At 32.8% G+C, this 18,357-nt stretch overlaps 1 protein-coding gene across 2 annotated transcripts; it reads left to right on the top strand.

Moving 5' to 3' along the window:
• The first annotated feature begins 2,926 nt into the window (after positions 1-2,926).
• LOC111892840 (disease resistance protein RPV1) lies at positions 2,927-8,502 on the top strand. Of its 2 annotated transcripts, XM_023888895.3 has the most exons (6): positions 2,927-3,595; positions 4,117-5,218; positions 5,311-5,616; positions 5,722-7,842; positions 8,026-8,113; positions 8,229-8,502. In XM_023888895.3, the coding sequence occupies exons 1-4, from the start codon at positions 3,117-3,119 to the stop codon at positions 7,552-7,554; spliced, it is 3,720 nt and encodes a 1,239-aa protein (XP_023744663.2). In that variant the 5' UTR covers positions 2,927-3,116; the 3' UTR covers positions 7,555-7,842; positions 8,026-8,113; positions 8,229-8,502. The 2 variants fall into 2 exon arrangements, with proteins under 2 accessions (XP_023744663.2, XP_023744664.2); XM_023888896.3 differs by lacking the exon at positions 8,026-8,113.
• The last annotated feature ends 9,855 nt before the right edge of the window (positions 8,503-18,357 follow it).

An 18,357-nucleotide genomic window follows, 5' to 3' on the forward strand; every position in this document is an offset into this window, starting at 1 on the left:
AGAGGGTAGATGACCGATACCACAACGATTACAATGACCATAAACTGTATTTTGAGTAGAAGCCCATGCAAATTGTCTAGAACCAGAACCACTGTTTCCATTATTATCACGCCCCCGATTTTGATTTTGAGATTGATTGCGAGAATTATTGTTGCGGGTGTTGCCACGACGACTACCTCGATTGTTGTTGGGTAGTCACGAGGCATAGAAAGCTTGTGGAGAAGGTTGTTGGGAGGCAATAGGATTCAATTGAAAGCCTAACTGAGATGCCAATTGTTGAAGACTTTGAATGGCATTTCTAGTAGAAGTAGCAAACACCTGTGGTGATGCAGTGACGGTAGTTGTAATGGGTTTGTTGATCATGTAATCATGATCACTTAGAAGACCATGTAATTCGTTGAAGCTGATTGGTGGGTGACGAGCTAAGAGAGTCGACTTCAAACCATTGTATTCTTCCCGAAGTCTCGATATTACGAGCATAACAAGATCTTTATCCTTCATTGGTTCACCGATGTTGGCAAGGGCTGTGGCATATTCTTAAGCCCTGTGGAGATTCATCGCCTTTCATGGCAATTTTAAAAAGCTGGATTTTTAGTGTCTATTCATGAGAGGCAGTATTTGGTGAGTATGCCCGTTCAAGGGCTAGCCACAGTTCTTTAGAGGTTGCTCCTTGGACGTGTTGAAACAAAGCTTCAGAGATGGTGGATATGATAATCATCTGGACATGTGCATCATTGGCTATCCACCAGGGATAACTAGGGTTATCCGTGATTGCGTCTCCAGTTCCCACTTTCTGTGCTGGAAAGGGTATCGTGCCATCTACATAACCAAGTAAATTGTTGGTGCTGAGAAAGGGTTCAAGCATTGCTTTCCAGTACCCATAGTTGGTGGGAGAGAGAGTGAAAGCAAATTTATGGGAGTTATGTGATGTCTTTTCTGCAGTAGAGAAGGCAGTAATGGTAGCCATGCAAGTTTGAGTTGATCACTGATGATTGGAGTTGAGCACCAAATGAAGCCGTAAGAGGCTTTTCTGCAGTTAGGGTTTAGAGTTGTAAGGTAGGGTTTACTTGGCTCATATACCAAGTTAAACCATGTAAAGGGTAATTGATTGTATATTTGAAGCGTAGATTACAATCCTATATATAGGTTAGATAGTTACATTTAGATACCCTCTAATATAAACACTATCAATAGAGTATCTAAACATATGTCTTACAAGGTGGGTTCAGATTGAGATGGAAAGGGACATTGGGTATGCAGTATTATACTGCCGCAAGGTTGGGCATGTAGTGTTCCATGAGAATACTTATGAGCCAACAATTTAGTGTGCTCAGTGTGCTCAATTTTTGCTTAAATAGGAAATGGTTAGTTTAATTTTATTTAACATTGTATTATTAATAGTATTTAAAATGAATTTGATCATAAAATGAAACATTCTATTATTGTAGGATGGCTTTTACCACATATTTTTTAGATAATGGATCTTATATTAACTTAAAATGTCAAGTCAAATTGCATTTTGATATTAACCATGTAGTTTTATGTGCTATGAATAAGTAAAGACAATTAAATTTTTTTGGGCCTTCAACATGTGAAGGTGGAAAAATAGAATGTGAAGAGCAGTGTTATATTTTTTGAACTCAACTATTTAAACTTTTTACAATTTTTGAAAATTTACCTGTAACTCGATTTCTATCTGTGTGTTGCTACAGGGGCAAAAGTGAAGAAGAGAGTGATTCGCTTATAAATGTGTGTTTAAATATATCGTATTAGTAATCCTATATTTATGGCAGACAATGGAAAACAAGAGAATTCATATGTTGAAAAGCCTCTAAAGATCTAAATTCCATCAACTCTAAAAAAGAAACTTGTCGATGTCGTCAAGAAGATTATGTAGGAAGTTGTAATCATCGTTTGGGTTGTCTTAAGAACAAGATTGCTTATTTTTTTTACTCATATCATTAAGTGTAAATTTGGATTAGTACAGAGTTGGGATTTAGATTTCCAGTTACTTACTTATGGTATTATAATCGCTTAAATTACTTTGTAGAATCTTTGGGTATACCAAGTTTTATACCGGATTTTGTTTGTGTTTTATGTGCTTTATATGTGCATGTTGGTGTAGCATTTTTTTACAAGTTTTTTTAAGAAATGTCTGTGGATCGTGCTTAGCACAACCCATACACCTACCTATTATGATAGAAATGAATTGATATCTTTACATATTTAAACTTTCATTTCTATACTGTGTACTGGGCTCTCTAGATGGTAAAGCAATAAGAGAATAACCGACTTCTTTTAATCTTTCTTCATGACGAGTTGGAGAGAAAATTTTCAGTCATTTAGAAATTCAAATGATGAGGTATATTTTACTCTCAACATATTACGATATTTTGTTTAAGCATAGTTAATTATATATGTTTTGTTTAGGATAACAATCCAAGTAAAAGTTATGAAAATGAAGATATATCAGAATTCTCATAAAGTATCACATCTTATTTTTATAGTTAATTATATAAGTTTTATATTTTTATATTGGAAGAATTTCGTATATATCCTTTATAATTATTTATTGGAATTTATATCAGTATAATTTTAACAAAATTTAGAATATTCATATTAAAAATTGGAATACCCATAACACCCCTACTTTTATTTTTTCTTCAAATTCGTTGAGAAAACTTTAGCCAACAACATATATAAACGAAATCTTTGTCAAACACCTACCATAATTATCTATTAGGAACATGAAAATTTACAAAGCGTAATCTAACCTTTCTCATAAAAATCATATAAAATGGGGATTTGATTTCCCACTCATCTTTGTTTTATTATATAAAATAGGTAATCAATTCAATATGAAATGGGGATTTGATTTCCCACATTGATTTTCTTTTAAAGAGAATGGTGCTTTTTTTTTTTTTTTAAACCCCGTATAAATTCAAACAAAAATGGCCTTTCCTAGTTCCTTCTCGAGAATACCACTTTTTCAATCACTCCTCGTTGGCATTACCAGACAACCATCTTCTTGAAAGGGTTAGTCAACTCAACCAAATTCACATAAACTTTTAGGCAACAAAGATCCGAATAGGAGATCCTTCAAGCATTAACCTTCAATGGCCTCTTCTTCGATTGCATCCATTCAGAAAAGCTTTACATATGATGTATTTTTGAGTTTTAGAGGTGAAGACACACGCACCAATTTCATCGATCATCTTTATGAAGCTCTTCAGCAGCAAGGCATTTATACTTACAAGGATGATGAGGCAATTAGAAAAGGGAAAAGGATCAGTGATGAGCTCATCAGTTCCATTAAAGACTCAAAATTCTATATCATTGTTTTCTCCAAGAACTATGCATCTTCAGCTTGGTGCTTGGATGAGCTTGTGATGATAATGGGGTGTCACAAGACGACTGAGCATACTGCATACCCCATCTTCTATGATGTGGAACCGACAGAGGTCCGGAAACAAAGCGGGGCAGTCGGAAAAGCTTTTGCTAAACATGAAAATGATGGAGCTGCTGGGAAATGGAAAGAGGTTCTAAAAGAAGCCGCAGATCTGGCTGGATGGGAGTTGAAGAACACTGCAAATGGGTAATTCCTTACTTCATCGATCATATCTTTGTATAATTATTCTTTAATTTTGATCACAAGATCCCGTTTTGGTCGATATAGTTTGGACCGGGTTGTTATACCTGACCCGATTTTGACCTGCCGGGACCCCTTTTTTCTTATCAATTTTAACCAAACTTACGACTTACGAATAATTCCTAATCATGTCCATTGCAACTCAGTTTCCAATTTCAATTTTCTAATAATTTCTCAAAAGAGGTCTCTGTTTATTTTGTTTTCCATAATTCAACCTTTAGGAAAAAAGAAGTTCTTTGAGCTTATCTATTAGTTTAATTTCCAATCTGCACGGTTATCACTATTCTATTATCATATCTCAGCAATATTCCTTCATTTTGTTTGTTAGTAATCTATATATGTCCGAAAAGGTCATCCAAGACATCTCATGTTGTTGTATGGTTATGTTATTATTTCATATACTTTGTATTTTGTTATAGTTCACGTGGGATTTTGAGCAAACTAACTGAATCTTCTTTAATATATAGGCATGAAGCCAAACTCATCCAAAAAGTTATTGAAGAAATTTCACTACAGTTACGTTCCATTGATTTCAATGCTGATGAAAAACTAATAGGCATGGAGACCAGGGTAAAGGATGTTGTATCATCTTTAGAAATTGGTACCGATGATGTTCGTGTAATCGGTATCAAGGGGATGGGAGGTGTTGGGAAGACAACTTTGGCTAGAGTGGTTTTTGATCAAATATCCTTTCGGTTTGAAGCTAAAAGCTTTGTTGAGAATGTCAGGGAAAATTCAAATACTTCTTTGTATGGTTTGAAATCATTGCAAAATCAAGTCCTTAAAGATGTCTTATTTGATCAAGGCAATGTGAATAGTGTGCATGATGGGAAAATCATGATGAAGAAGATGCGTAATAAAAAGACTCTTCTTGTTCTAGATGATGTGGACCATATAGACCAGCTTGAGGCGTTAGCTGGTGATCTTAATTGGTTCAAACCGGGAAGTAGAATTATCATTACAACAAGAGATGAGCAGGTGCTCGTGGCACACCGGGTGAAGTTGATTCTTTATGTCAATTTGTTATCAGAGGAGGAAGCGATTTGCCTCTTCAGTAGGTATGCATTTGGGGGAGAGATTCCAATTCAAGGGTATGAAGATCTATCGGAACAAGTTGTACGGTATGCTGCTGGTCTTCCCTTAACGATAAAAGTTTTGGGTTCATTTCTTTGTGGTAAAAATGAGAGTGAATGGATAGATGCACTAGAAAGATTGAAAACAATTCCGTTAAAGGAAACTCTTCAGAAATTGGAATTAAGCTACATCAGTCTAGAGGAAGATTACAAGGAAATATTCCTAAATGTTGCATGCTTACTGAAACGGTGGTCGAAACCCGTGGTAATTGAAGCGCTTGAAAGTTGTGGATTTCATGCCACAAATGGTTTAAAAGTTCTTGAGCAAAAATCTCTTATAACTATTACTAGAAAACCTTTTGAGTTTGTGCACATGCATGACCATATTGAAGAAATGGGCAGAAATATTGTTCGTCGTTTGCACCCAGATAAGCCTCAGAAACACAACCGATTGTGGATTGATGATGAAATTAAAGATATATTGGCTAATGACTTGGTAAGGTCAAGTTTATTTGTAAGTTTTATGAAACTAGCCTATTATGCATTTCTTATGACACAAGTTTCATGGTGACTGCTTTTGCATTACAGGGTACTAAAGCAACAAGATACATACAATTCCAGTTAATGGGAGGCAATTTTGAAATGGTTATGAAGGGTCTTAGAAAGATGAAGGAACTTAGATTTCTTCACATATCTCGGAATACAAGATATAATTTTGCGGAAGAAAGGAAATATGCTAATGTCAGCCAATACTTTCCAAATGCTTTACAATATCTTTGTTGTAAGGCGTATCCTTTCAAGTCTTTACCCCCAACATTTCAAGCAAATAATCTTGTTGCCCTTAAGATGGCTCAAAGTGAAATAGTACAACTTTGGGAAGGGGGAGAAAGAAAGGTAGAATTATGGTTGATTGATTATTTTACAAGATTCATCATGATGCTATACATCCATTGCTTTGTAATTTAACCAATATTGATCTTGTTCATTTGTTTATGTTAGGTTCTTAACAAGCTCAAGAGTCTTGACCTCGGTCATTCAAAGTTGACGACCCTTGATCTTGAGCTTAGTCCAAATCTCGAGACGTTATCTCTAAGTGGATGTCGTGACTTGGTACAACTTCACATGCTCAATGGATGTCGTCAGCTCAAATCCATCGACCTCAGTTATTCAAAGTTGACGACACTTGATCTTGGGTCTAGTCCAAATCTCGAGGTGTTGTCTCTAAATGGATGTTATGACTTGGTTCAACTTCACATGCTTAATGGATGTCGAAAGCTCAAAGCCATCGACCTCAGTGAGTCAAAGTTGAAGACAATCGACCTTCGCCCAGCTGTGAACCTCGAGCTCTTACATCTTAAAGGCTGCAATGCTTTGGTAAAACTTTGCTTACCAAATGGATGTCTAAAGCTCATATCTGTTAACCTCAGTGGTTCTAAATTGAAGACCATTGACCTTCATTCATGTGTGAATCTCAAGTTGTTAGATCTTGAAGACTGCAATGCTTTGGTAGAACTTCACATGCCTGGTAGATGTCTGAATCTCAGATCCCTGACACTCACTAATTCACAGTTGAGGAACGTAGACATTGGGTGGACTCCGAATCTGGAGGATTTAGATCTTAACAATTCTTATGATTTGGAAGACCTTCACATGGCTGATAAATGTCTAAAGCTCACATCCCTCAACATTAGTCATTCAAAGTTGAAAACCCTTGACCTTGGGTTGACTCCAAATCTGAAGAAGTTAGATCTAAAAGAATGTAAGAATCTGGTACAGCTTCATGTTCCCATTGGATGTCTAGAAAATCTTGTCTACTTGAACTTAAGAGGCTGTTTGGGGTTTACATCTTTTATGGTTGACAAAAGGAATGTTGCTTCTAGTAGAAGGGATGAATCACTTGAGATTGGTCCTTCAGCTGAGTCACATCTGATTGCCAAGTCCCTTGAAAGATGTCCACTTCACCCGGACAATACTTTGCGACAGTTTCAGTTTGAATGCTTTTACATTGATGATCCCTCAGTGACTAGAAATCTTGAGAAGCTTATTTCTGAAGGTCTGTGTGCTTGCACAAACCTTGAGACACTTTCAGAAAGCATTTTTGGGTTACGATGTTTAAGAATGCTTAAACTCGAAGGCTATCCGGAGGCTCCTAAGGACCTTGACCGGGTAGAATGTCTAGAAGAGCTAAGTTTTTCTAGGACAAATATGAAACATCTTCCGGATAGCATTTGTATGTTGAAACATCTGGAAATTCTTCAACTTAAAGATTGTTGGAGTCTTGAGAAGTTACCCGAGGATCTTGGTCGATTAGAATATTTAGAGACTCTATATTTGTCGAATGCAAAGATCGAACATCTTCCAGATAGCATTTGTATGTTGAAACATCTGAGAACACTCACTCTATTTCGTTGTTGTTCACTTAAGACATTACCAAAGGATCTTGGCAAATTAGAACATTTGGCATGGCTAAATCTGTCATCCTTGATCATCAAACATCTTCCGGATACCATTTGTATGTTGAAATATCTGGAATGTCTCAGACTTGATGATTGCAAATTACTTGAGAAATTACCGGAGGATCTTGACCAATTAGAACGTTTAGAGCAGCTAGACCTAGGGGAGTGTAAGATTTTACAAGATATCCCAATCGGCATCTGTAAGATGAAATGTTTAAAATGGTTAAATGTAGCAGGTACAAGCATAAGTCGTCTTCCGCATGACATTTGTTTTTTGAAAGGCATGCGTATTTCAGGATCGAGAGACCTTCTTCAATCCTGTGGTTTTACATCCGAGATACAAACCTTCGAACATACTTGCTTCGTAGATGTGTGAATATCACAAGCCAGGAGTCTGTTAGTGTTAGTATCCCACATCATGACCCTGTATGTCTCTATTTATGTTGGAGTCTACCCAATATTCGTAAGGGCTCTTTTGGAGCGAAAACATGACTACACAAATATCAATGTTTGTGGGGGAGTGTTAGTGTTCCACATGATTCGGTATGTCTTTCTATATGTTGGAGTCTATCATCTCTCCACGAGGACTCTTTTTGAGGGTATATGATTTTGAGATGCTCCCATGGCCTAGGAAAATCCGATTCACAAAGAACTATTCTAATAGGTACTTTCTTTGTTTTTTTATTGATGATTTGAATTTTGAAATCAATGACTACAATTAATTCTCTTAGCAAAATTCAGTAATTGTACTTAAAAAAAAATACTAGTACTATTATGCATAAAAAGAATTACTGAATTTTGAATTTAGAGACTTATATTTGAGTTAAAACCATCAATGTCTTGGCAGATCCAAATACAATGTCAGAATTGATCAAGAATTAAGTAAAAAAAATCATAGAAACACATGTGGATTTCATGCAAATTGTACTTAACAAGTAAAGCTTGTATTCCCTTCTTTTTCCCATTTTTTGCATCATTATTGTATTTGTATTGCTATCGATCCTAACATTTAAATAAAATCATTTATTGCAATTTGGAATTTGATGTCAGGAAGCAATTGGAACACATGCGAGGACCTTGATGAAAATGGTGGGAACTTTGATATGACTTTTTAAATGGTCATGTTAATAATATGTTAAGGAACAGTTTTTGCGTAATTTAAAACCATAAACAAGTTTTTATTTACACAAATTTGTTGGAAATTAGTATAGATTCATTAAACAAAGGATGTTTGACTTTTGAGTCAGACTATTACTTTCATCATTTACTGATTTTTTTTCATGAAATAATATATGTGAGTGTCTACTGGTGTTATACTAAGCTACTGAATATGCTTAAATAATAAGCTTATTTGAAAATTACAAATTTTAGAAAAATGTCTAAAGCTGGAACAGGGGGTTGAAATAGCCATCGATATCAGCTTCTAGCTAAAGCCATGTAATACTACTTCAAATACGAGCAAAAGACAAGTTCAAACATGATTAAGCTTATTATACAATATCAATATACAAATTACAAATGTTGTATGTCATGTATGTCTCAAACAAGTGATATTATAAATATGATAAAATGATTACCTTAATTGACCGTGCACTATTTATTACAAACGAATTAAAAATTTAGAATACACGCTCGTTTTGAGAAGATGGCTTCTAGTATGACATCAACAACACTTCTTAAATAGATAAATAGAAAAGATAAATCATAGGTAGAATTCTTTTTTTCTTTTTTATTTTAAAAGAAAAATTGTTGTTTTTCCTATCTTTGCCAAATACCATTTTCACATTATTTTATTATAGAACTCAACTTGTTGCCCTCATCCATGATTCATCGTTTGATTATATGCAACGCGATTATTTTCTTAGAAAAAAGAGCAAGAGTTCGTAGTACTTGCAGGGCGTATCAGGGGGCAGTAGATGATGGCCCAGAGCCTTCATATTTTTAAGGTCCATTTTTTATATATATCTACTTATATTATTATAGAAAAATAAAGTATTTGGTATTAAGTGACCACCTTCCTTTACTTAAAAAAAATATTGTGAAGGACTTCATCTTTTATTTTTGTCTTGGACCTTAAATCAACTTGAATCGATCCTATTTAATTTAACCTATAATTTCATTTAATTTTTATTTGGGAGAGAGTGAATTTCAATATAGAGTATATAAATAATTTTTTTTTTTGTATCCATGTATTTAAGCATTTCAAAATAACTTGAGAGTATATAAATGTCATATTGAACTCAAACATATCTAGAAATAGATATCAATATGATGATCATAGATTATTGTCAACAAATTGCATATATGTAACATCTCAAACATCAGAGGTTATCCGGGTTCATCCATTAGTGACATTAATAGACCTTTAAGGTGGTGTTTGATTTTTTTTGAGGCAAAATATATGCAGTCTGCGGACCACATCTGCAAACCACTGCAGTAGAAGAGGTGGATCAAACGTCTGTAGTCTGAAAAAAGAAGATTTTTTATTTTTTAACATCTATAGACATCTATAATTAGATAAAATATAATTAAACTGGGTTTTAAAAAAAAAAACTTAAAAGAGTTTTTCAATAATTTTATGAATTTATTATAGATAAATAAAAATGTTGATCAAATTTTATGTATTATTATATAAAAAGTGAAAATAAAATGGTACTAATTAATGTATATATTTGATAAAAACCAACAAATTTTGATCATAAAGTTACATCTAAACATTATAATTATAGATAAAAGAATTGAAAACATAAAATGGATGAAAATAAACTTTGATTTTAAATAAAAAAAATTTCAAAATTTTCATTTTACTTTTTAAATTAAATCAATTAAAAATTGATCATAAATTTTTTTCTCAAGAAATAAATAATACTACATTCGATAATGTTTTATAAAATAGGACACAAAAACTATAAAACAATATTATGATTTTTTTCTTGTGTGTGTGTGTGTGTGTGTATATATATATATATATATATATATATATATATATATATATATATATATATATATATATATATATATATATATATATATATATATATAACCATTGTTGTAATTAAATCTTTATTTATAAATTTGTTACAAATGTTATGATTGTGTCGTCAAACCTTTTTCCTTTAACTATTGTAATTTTTTTCCAAATTTTTTATCATACATAAAGTTGGATTAAATCAAAGTTATAAAAAAAAAAAAAAAAAAAAAAAAAAAAAAAAAAAAAAACAAAGATATATGTTTCTTTTAGGCTACAAGATGTTTGAAGAGGTTTGAAAACTCTAGTTCATATCTGTGCCGATGATGAATATACATTTTTAGGTTTATAATCTTCTACAAAAAAAACAGTTTGCAAAGTCTAGTGTCTGTGCGTGGTCTGCATGGCACAGAGGCGTAGACATAAGAAATCAAGAAGATCTACAGACAAAAAAACATCACCTATACGTCTTAGGGTTATATGATACATATATTGGAATTTTATTCCCCCTAAAACTATATATTAGTATCAAAATATAATTGGTCAATATATAGTTTCGGATGGCAAACGAGCAGTTGTGCCGCTAGCACTAAAAAATGAAAATTGCACCATAATTTTAAGTGTTTGTACAATCGTAAACATTTTTGCATGAAAATGGAAAGAGTAAAAATTATATTCTGTTAAAAATATTAACAAAAATGTATTGTAATTATCAAAATTAAAAAAAAAAATTAAAGAAAATGTAAAAAATAATGAGTTTGGGCTTTTATTGATTATTGGACAAATAATCATTTTTAGGATTTACCCTAAAACCAACACAACTTTAAAGAATAGATCTTTATCTTGTACCAACAAGTAACAAATATAAACCTCATTATCACCTATACATCAATTCTAACATATCTATTAATCACACTTGAACAACAACATCATCTATAAATATTCTATCACACAAAAAGAGTACTAATCATAATTTTTTATGAAAATTAAGTTGTTGAAGAGGGTTTCAATGTGTTCAATGACTCCCTAAATATCACATTAGTGGCGGAGCTAGGGTTAATGTAAAAGGGTATCCTGAGAAAAAAAATCGTGTAATATGCAATAAGAAAAAAAATAAAAACTGTAATTTTATTAGATATAAAGTTCAACTTCTATAACAAAGTTATGTTTTAAAGTTCATCTCTCCGCTCTTTCATTTTACGAAAGCGAATAATTATATTTTCAGTCTACGTTCTCTAGTGCTTCTTTTTCTACACTAAAAATCAAAGCACCATTCATAAAATCGTCACTTATTCTATTACGCAAATCAATCTTCAAAAACTTCATTGCAGAAAAACACCGTTCAACGGTTGCGGTTTTATCAAAACTAGAAAATGAGTCACAAGGACTCAAAGCCGCCATGTTCTCCATCAACTCCGTGTCAACTTCACTAAATCTATCCCAAAATTCTTGAATTTGCAGATCTAAAACTGTGTTAAAAATCACAACTTCCAAATGATGTTGATTAGTCTTATTGGTCCTACGCTTTCGCGGGGTAACATAACATTGTGACATGTCCACAGCTCCAATACTATGCTTTTCAAAAAAAGCACACACCTTCTTCAAATTTGTGGAAACCCATCTTTTCTTAAAACTAGGAATGCTTTTTCTGTCCCTTTTACTAACGAAGCCGCTTCCAAAATATCTTGATCTTTTTTTTAAGATGCTTTGACAAAGTATTGGTGAGGCATAAAATTTCCAACATCAAGTGTAATAGAAATACGAAATCAAATGTTTTGAAATATGACAAAATACCATTTGCTTGATTACGGTTAGATAAAGTAGACCCCTCCTCTTTGACATATTTAAGGACTACATCAACTTCTACAAACAAATTCAACAAACCTACAATTGTTTTAAAATGTGAACCCCATTTAGTATCTCCGGCTCGAACAAGAGAAATGTCCCATTTTGAATTATGTTTGAGTTTCTAAGAGTTTATTACAAACGTGATTCTCAAAGTATGCATATATGTACTCATATAGCAATGTCATTTTTGAATTTCAATAATCTATTGCAACAAGTTTACATAGAGAAATCATTTGCACATAGGTACAATTTAATCTATTATTGAATCTAATTTTACTAGATGCGACATGAATAACCAATAAATATACATTTATCAGCCCTTTCAAAAAATTTATCCAAATTATTCAATTTTGTTGCAAAATCTAAAAACCCTAAGTTTATCAAAGGTAGGAGAAGATTTATAAACAAGTTCATAAGGAGAACCACCTTTCAAAACAGATGTAGGTGTTCTATTGATTAAGAAAACATAAGTTAAAACAGCTTCTCCCCAGTACTTAAGAGGTAAACCACATTGAAAGATTAATGACCTAGAAACATATAAAATGTGCCTATGCTTTCTTTCCATAACTCCATTTTGTTGTGGAGTGTGAACATATGAGGTTTGATGAACAATTCCTTTAGATTCAAATAATTGTTTCATCTTATTTTTTTTTTAAAAACTCTGCTCCATAATCTGACCTAATTGTTTTAATTTTAACTTGAAACTGATTTAAAATAATATTGGAAAACACAAGAACATAATCATAAACTTCATCCTTTGACCTCAACAAATAAACCCAAGTAACTCTAGTACAATCATCCACAATGGTCAATAAATATCTAAATCCTTCTATAGTGGTCACTTTATAAGGGCTCCATACATCTAGATGAATTAACTCACCAAGATGTGAAGTGACATGTTGACTAACAAGAAAGGGCTCTCTGGTTTGTTTAGCTTTATGACACATATCACAAGGAGGAAGAATATCAATTTTAAAATTAAGTTTATGTTTTAAAGAGCCTAAAGCTTGATCAGAAGGATGGCCAAGTTTGTTATGCCATGTAAGTTTAGAAACACAACAAATGGATGAGGGATTATTAATCCTAAAAAGATTACCCAAAGGCACACTATTCATGTAATAAAGACCTACAGATTCTCTACCATTCCCCACCATCTCCTTTGATTGTAAACCCTGAATTTTAAAACTATGTTCATTAAAAATGACCTCACAATTACTGTCTTTACAGACTTTATGAACAGATAACAAGTTTACATTAAAGTCTGGAACAGCAAAAACATCAAACAAGTTAAGGAATTAAATATGTTCATATTACCAATCTTCTCAATTTTAGCTGAAGTACCATTAGGATGACTAACAAGAAGATTCAATTTAGACACATCCATAGTATCATGAAGAAGTGATTTAGAAGCAATCATATGTTGATTGGATCCTGAATTAACAATCCACTTTTGACAATTAATAGAAGAATTAAAAGCTTGAAATAAACAAGTACCTACCATATTAGCACTAGCAGATGCTTCCTCATTAACTTGCTTATCATTTATAAGTTGTAAAAACTTGATGTATTGTTCCTTATTAAGCTGATGAAACTCAGAATCTACAACATAAATTGTTAAGTTAGGAGCATTAGAACTGCCAGAAGAAGTGGTAAGAAGAACCAGCCATAAGGACAAATTAACCACAAACAATAATTAGGCAAACAAATAACTAACAGGTACCAACGAAGAAATCAGACAATGACTCATGTATTGACTTTAAGTCCAGATGGTCACCACGTTTATTGGGGCCCAAGACAATCAATATAAAGTTAAGAAAACACATTAACAACAAGAATGGAAACAAAGAACAATAACTGGTGTACACAAGACAACCAGGATCTCCCAATCATAATATAAAAAAAAGATAAGAAGAGAAAAAAGAAATTTCTCACAGTGCTATTAGGATGAAGCCTTAAAGGATCGACTCTATTTGTCCGTTCCCTACTTAGGGTTTATCGGTGATGAAATCTGACCCTTAGAGAGTTATTTCAGAAAAACGGATTAATCGACCGAAGGAAGTTCAAACAGATGTTCAAGAGCAAGTGAGCATCATAAGCATCACGTGAACCAATCCTATAAGAAACCACAAAGAAACTCACAGTACCAGAATCTTAAAGACAAATAATCGTTCTGATGAGAACGACAGTAAAGAAGAAACCCTAAAACAAAATGATCAATAAGAAACAAAGCAGTTTATGTAGATGATCCAGAGATTTCAAGAATCATCCTCTAGATTGAACATAAACTGTGAAGAAAACAACAGAAAAATAAGAAAGGAGTTAGAAACAACCTTTTATAACGACGTTCGGAGAAGAAAATCACCGATAAACATCGAAGAAGAAGAAAACGGAGTCTAAAGCTCTGATACCATGTCAAGAAAGTAAAAACACGAACAATTCCCAACTTGAGCAGTTTATTCACTATAAACCAGTTCGATCAAACATCAACTTACAACTGAAACCTCTCTACATTCACACTCACATTCAGATGATTGCATAAACCTCAAGAACAATCATACAGAAGAAGAATCTCTAAGTTTATATAACCCTAACATAGAGAAACCCTAATACAAGAGAAACCCTAATACGAGAGAGTTGAGAGAGTTGTATACGGATTGTAAACTGAGTGAATGCACACAAATGAAGTTGAACTACATGTTAAATACTTCGGGTAAACAGCTCCATGGAGCAACCCAAAGACCCGCGCATAAACCTGTAAACCTACATGACAAATACACAACACACCCAATAGAAATACACAATATACAAACCTTACCCATTTTTGAGAATTAATGTCTAGTTTGATACCAAGGACATATTTCAACAGCTTTGTTTTGTAAAATAGCTTGTATACTTTCCCCGTTCCTTGGACTTTTTGTAATTGGGTTTTAGGCCTCCAATCATTTTATATCTCTACATTTCTTTATAATATTTCACATAAGTTGAATATACTCATTGATTTAGTTTTACTAATTGGAGTTTCTTTTGGTGTAAATTGATCCATATAATAATCACTTCATATTTGTGGATGCTTAACACTACAAGTATTTTAAGTTGCAAGAATTATTGTGGCCTGTATTATCAGATTGAAAAACAAAAAAAAACACACAGGTTATGGTTTGGCTAATGTTAATCTCAAGAGTTGAAGGTGGATGCATTGAAATTTAGTTTAATATCAATAAACTTAGGTTTCTTGATTTTTTTAGTCTAATTGTGTTTTTATAAAGTTCATTTCTGTAAGTGGTATGGCAAAGTAGTTTTCCTAAAAGTTTGTTGTTATTGTTGGCAGTTATTCTCAAATCTCTTAGTTGACTTTTTTTTGTTGTTTTGTTGGTGTTTTAGTTGTTCATGTGCCAATGTGCTCTATATTTGTATAGTTTTGGCACCTTCACTGTACCACAAAATTAATAATAGTTAATTAGACAAACACATTTAATTACTCAATATTAGACTTTTCAAACATCATTGCACCTTAAATTTTTGTATTTGAAACCTAATTTGTTATGCCATCATGTATGCATAATATATTTAGGAGCATTGTTTTTATGGATATAGTTTATTTATAAGAAAATAGCTTTTCTTTTTGTTTTACAATTTTTTGTTTATCAATACAATAAGTACAACATTAAATTTCTTTGCACAAGGCATGGAAAACCTATGAACCGGACCTGATCTTCTACTCCACATATAATTAGATCTTGTACTCCACATATAATTAATGATCTTATGCTCCACATATAATTAAATTTCATTAGAATTGTTGTCCCACGTCCAGTGGCCCAACACATACTTTTTTACTTTTTTATCCTTATCGAGCATTTGGTTCTAAGGGGTGTTAGTGTATCCCATGTTAGTACGACACGGTCTTATAAATAGAGATGGTAAAAAAACATGTACCCGATGGGTACCCGAAACCCTAACCCGAGTTGACAGGAGATGGTTATTACCCGAATGCAAAAAGCGGGAATGGGGATGGAGATGGTTCTACCTGTCGGGTACCGATACCCATACCCAAAACCGGCCCGATGGGTATCCAATATATATATATATATATATATATATATATATATATATATATATATATATATATATATATATATATATATATATATATATAATTTGTGTTTTTAGAATTATAATTTTTTTTTTTCGATTTTACCTTTATCGAGCGCAATTCCAAAAGCTTCTATAAATGGAATACAACTTCTTCGTCCGTAAAACCCACTTTTTTTAACAACATCCACGCTAACCCATCTTTGGACTAACATGAGTTATTAAACAATACATAGAAAATATTGTATATTATAAGTATTCCAGATCATCATTCCGGAATAGATCATCAGGTTCCGGATAACGTTCATCATATTCCGGATCTAGATTACCATTCCAGCACCCCTACAATACCTAATTTCGGACTAAAACAACCGATCAAAAATACATTATAAAGTACTTACATAACATTCATACACATACAACGAAAAAAAAAAGATTCAAAAAAAATGATATTCCGGAGTTGTTCCTCGTGTTCCGGACCATTCTGAAATACGTAATTTGTTTAAGAAAATCAAATGCAAAGTAAATTAAAGTATAGAACTTACTTGGTTTGACGAATCAATGCTGAAAACTTGGTCCGAAATGTGGGTAGATGGTGCTTCAGCTCTACTAATTCCAGAACGCGTATTTCAGATTTTTTGTGTGTGGGACCTATATATATATATATATATATATATATATATATATATATATATATATATATATATATATATATATATATATATATATATATAGACACACACACTATTGGGTTACAATATTAGGCTTGGGCCGATTTCCAGGTCTGGAATAACCCATTCCGGAACAAATGGTTATTTAAAAAAAATTAATTGTATTTTAGAAATAAAACCTAGAAACAATATTATATGTTATTATAATAAATGAAATAATATTCCTAGATACCGTATATTATGTTGAAAGTCACATCGTATATTATATTGAAGTCGTTTAATATTTTGATAAACATAATTCAGCATGCGAAACTTAAAAGATATTTGGTGTTTTTTTTCACTATTATTTTCCAAGATTAATATATATAATCTATATGGACCATTTTATTATAACTTTTCTATACATACGAATTTGTAGTATTTAGTATGTTATTATAACTAGATGGAATTAGATTTTCCGTTGGCGCTGTGTACCTTGTTTTATTTCGTTATTTGAAACTAAATGAGAATTACAAAGTGGAATTCTTCAACGAAAGTTCAAAAACTATTAAGTATGAAGTTATGAGGGTGTATGAGATATACCTGGAAGACACTGACTGCAAAGTCTACAATAAAAAATTTACAGAAACATTTTTATTTTGGACCAAACATTCAGTTTCAAGAACAATAAAGCATGAACAAAACCTACTACTCGGCAATAAAATCAATTCATCAACTGAATATATACAACCTACATTAATAATTAATTACTCCACTCAACCTCAGTTATCGGTTTGAAGTTCCACCTCAGTTATCAGTTTGAAGTGTAGCAGTAATTCATTCAGATACAGTCTTTTCAATATCTACGTCAATCATATGAGATACAGATATGGAAGTAATTGACAACTGTTAAGTTTGAAACCAATTAATCAGATTTAGGGTATGTACTTCCACAAATTTTATAATATAAAAAAAAGGTTTTTAGTATTGAAATTAGTTGAGGGGGCTTACAAATTTATCATCCAAAATATTTGGATTAGCACGTGACTATGAGATCGGTTCAAAAGCAGTTCACAGCTATCAAGTTTTACTTTTTCATTTGGTAGTTGCTTTTTTAATTTTCCTTAGTTTATCTAAGACGTGATAGTAAAAGTAGGAGCAGTTTTTGTGACAACCCGGAAATTATATCGTGTTTCGACATTCTTTTCCATCAAATTTAGACTCGTTTTCGCTACCTTTTAGCCTTGTTTAGATTCTATTCGGGTGTTCTAAGCCTATTAAAATCAAGATGTGGGTCTTGGGATGAGTGTATATGAGTTCTACACCTTGCAATTGAGCCAAACACTCCAACATATGGAGTGTGTGGCCGCACACATGGGTGTGCGACCATACACGCTCCTCCCAACCGCACACACACGAGTGTGCGGCCACACACATGAGAGTGCGGCCACACACCCGAGTGTGCGGGCACACACCCGAGTTTGCTACCACACACCCATCCTCCAGCCGCACACTCATCCCTATTTATATAGGATGATCCTTTCACTCATTCCTTTCATTTGGCTGCACTCTACTTTCTCTCTCTAAGAACTTCATCCAAGAACGCTCTCAAGGCCTCAAA

The sequence above is a fragment of the Lactuca sativa genome, chromosome 9 (assembly GCF_002870075.4).
Source record: "Lactuca sativa cultivar Salinas chromosome 9, Lsat_Salinas_v11, whole genome shotgun sequence".
Lineage (NCBI taxonomy): Eukaryota > Viridiplantae > Streptophyta > Magnoliopsida > Asterales > Asteraceae > Lactuca > Lactuca sativa.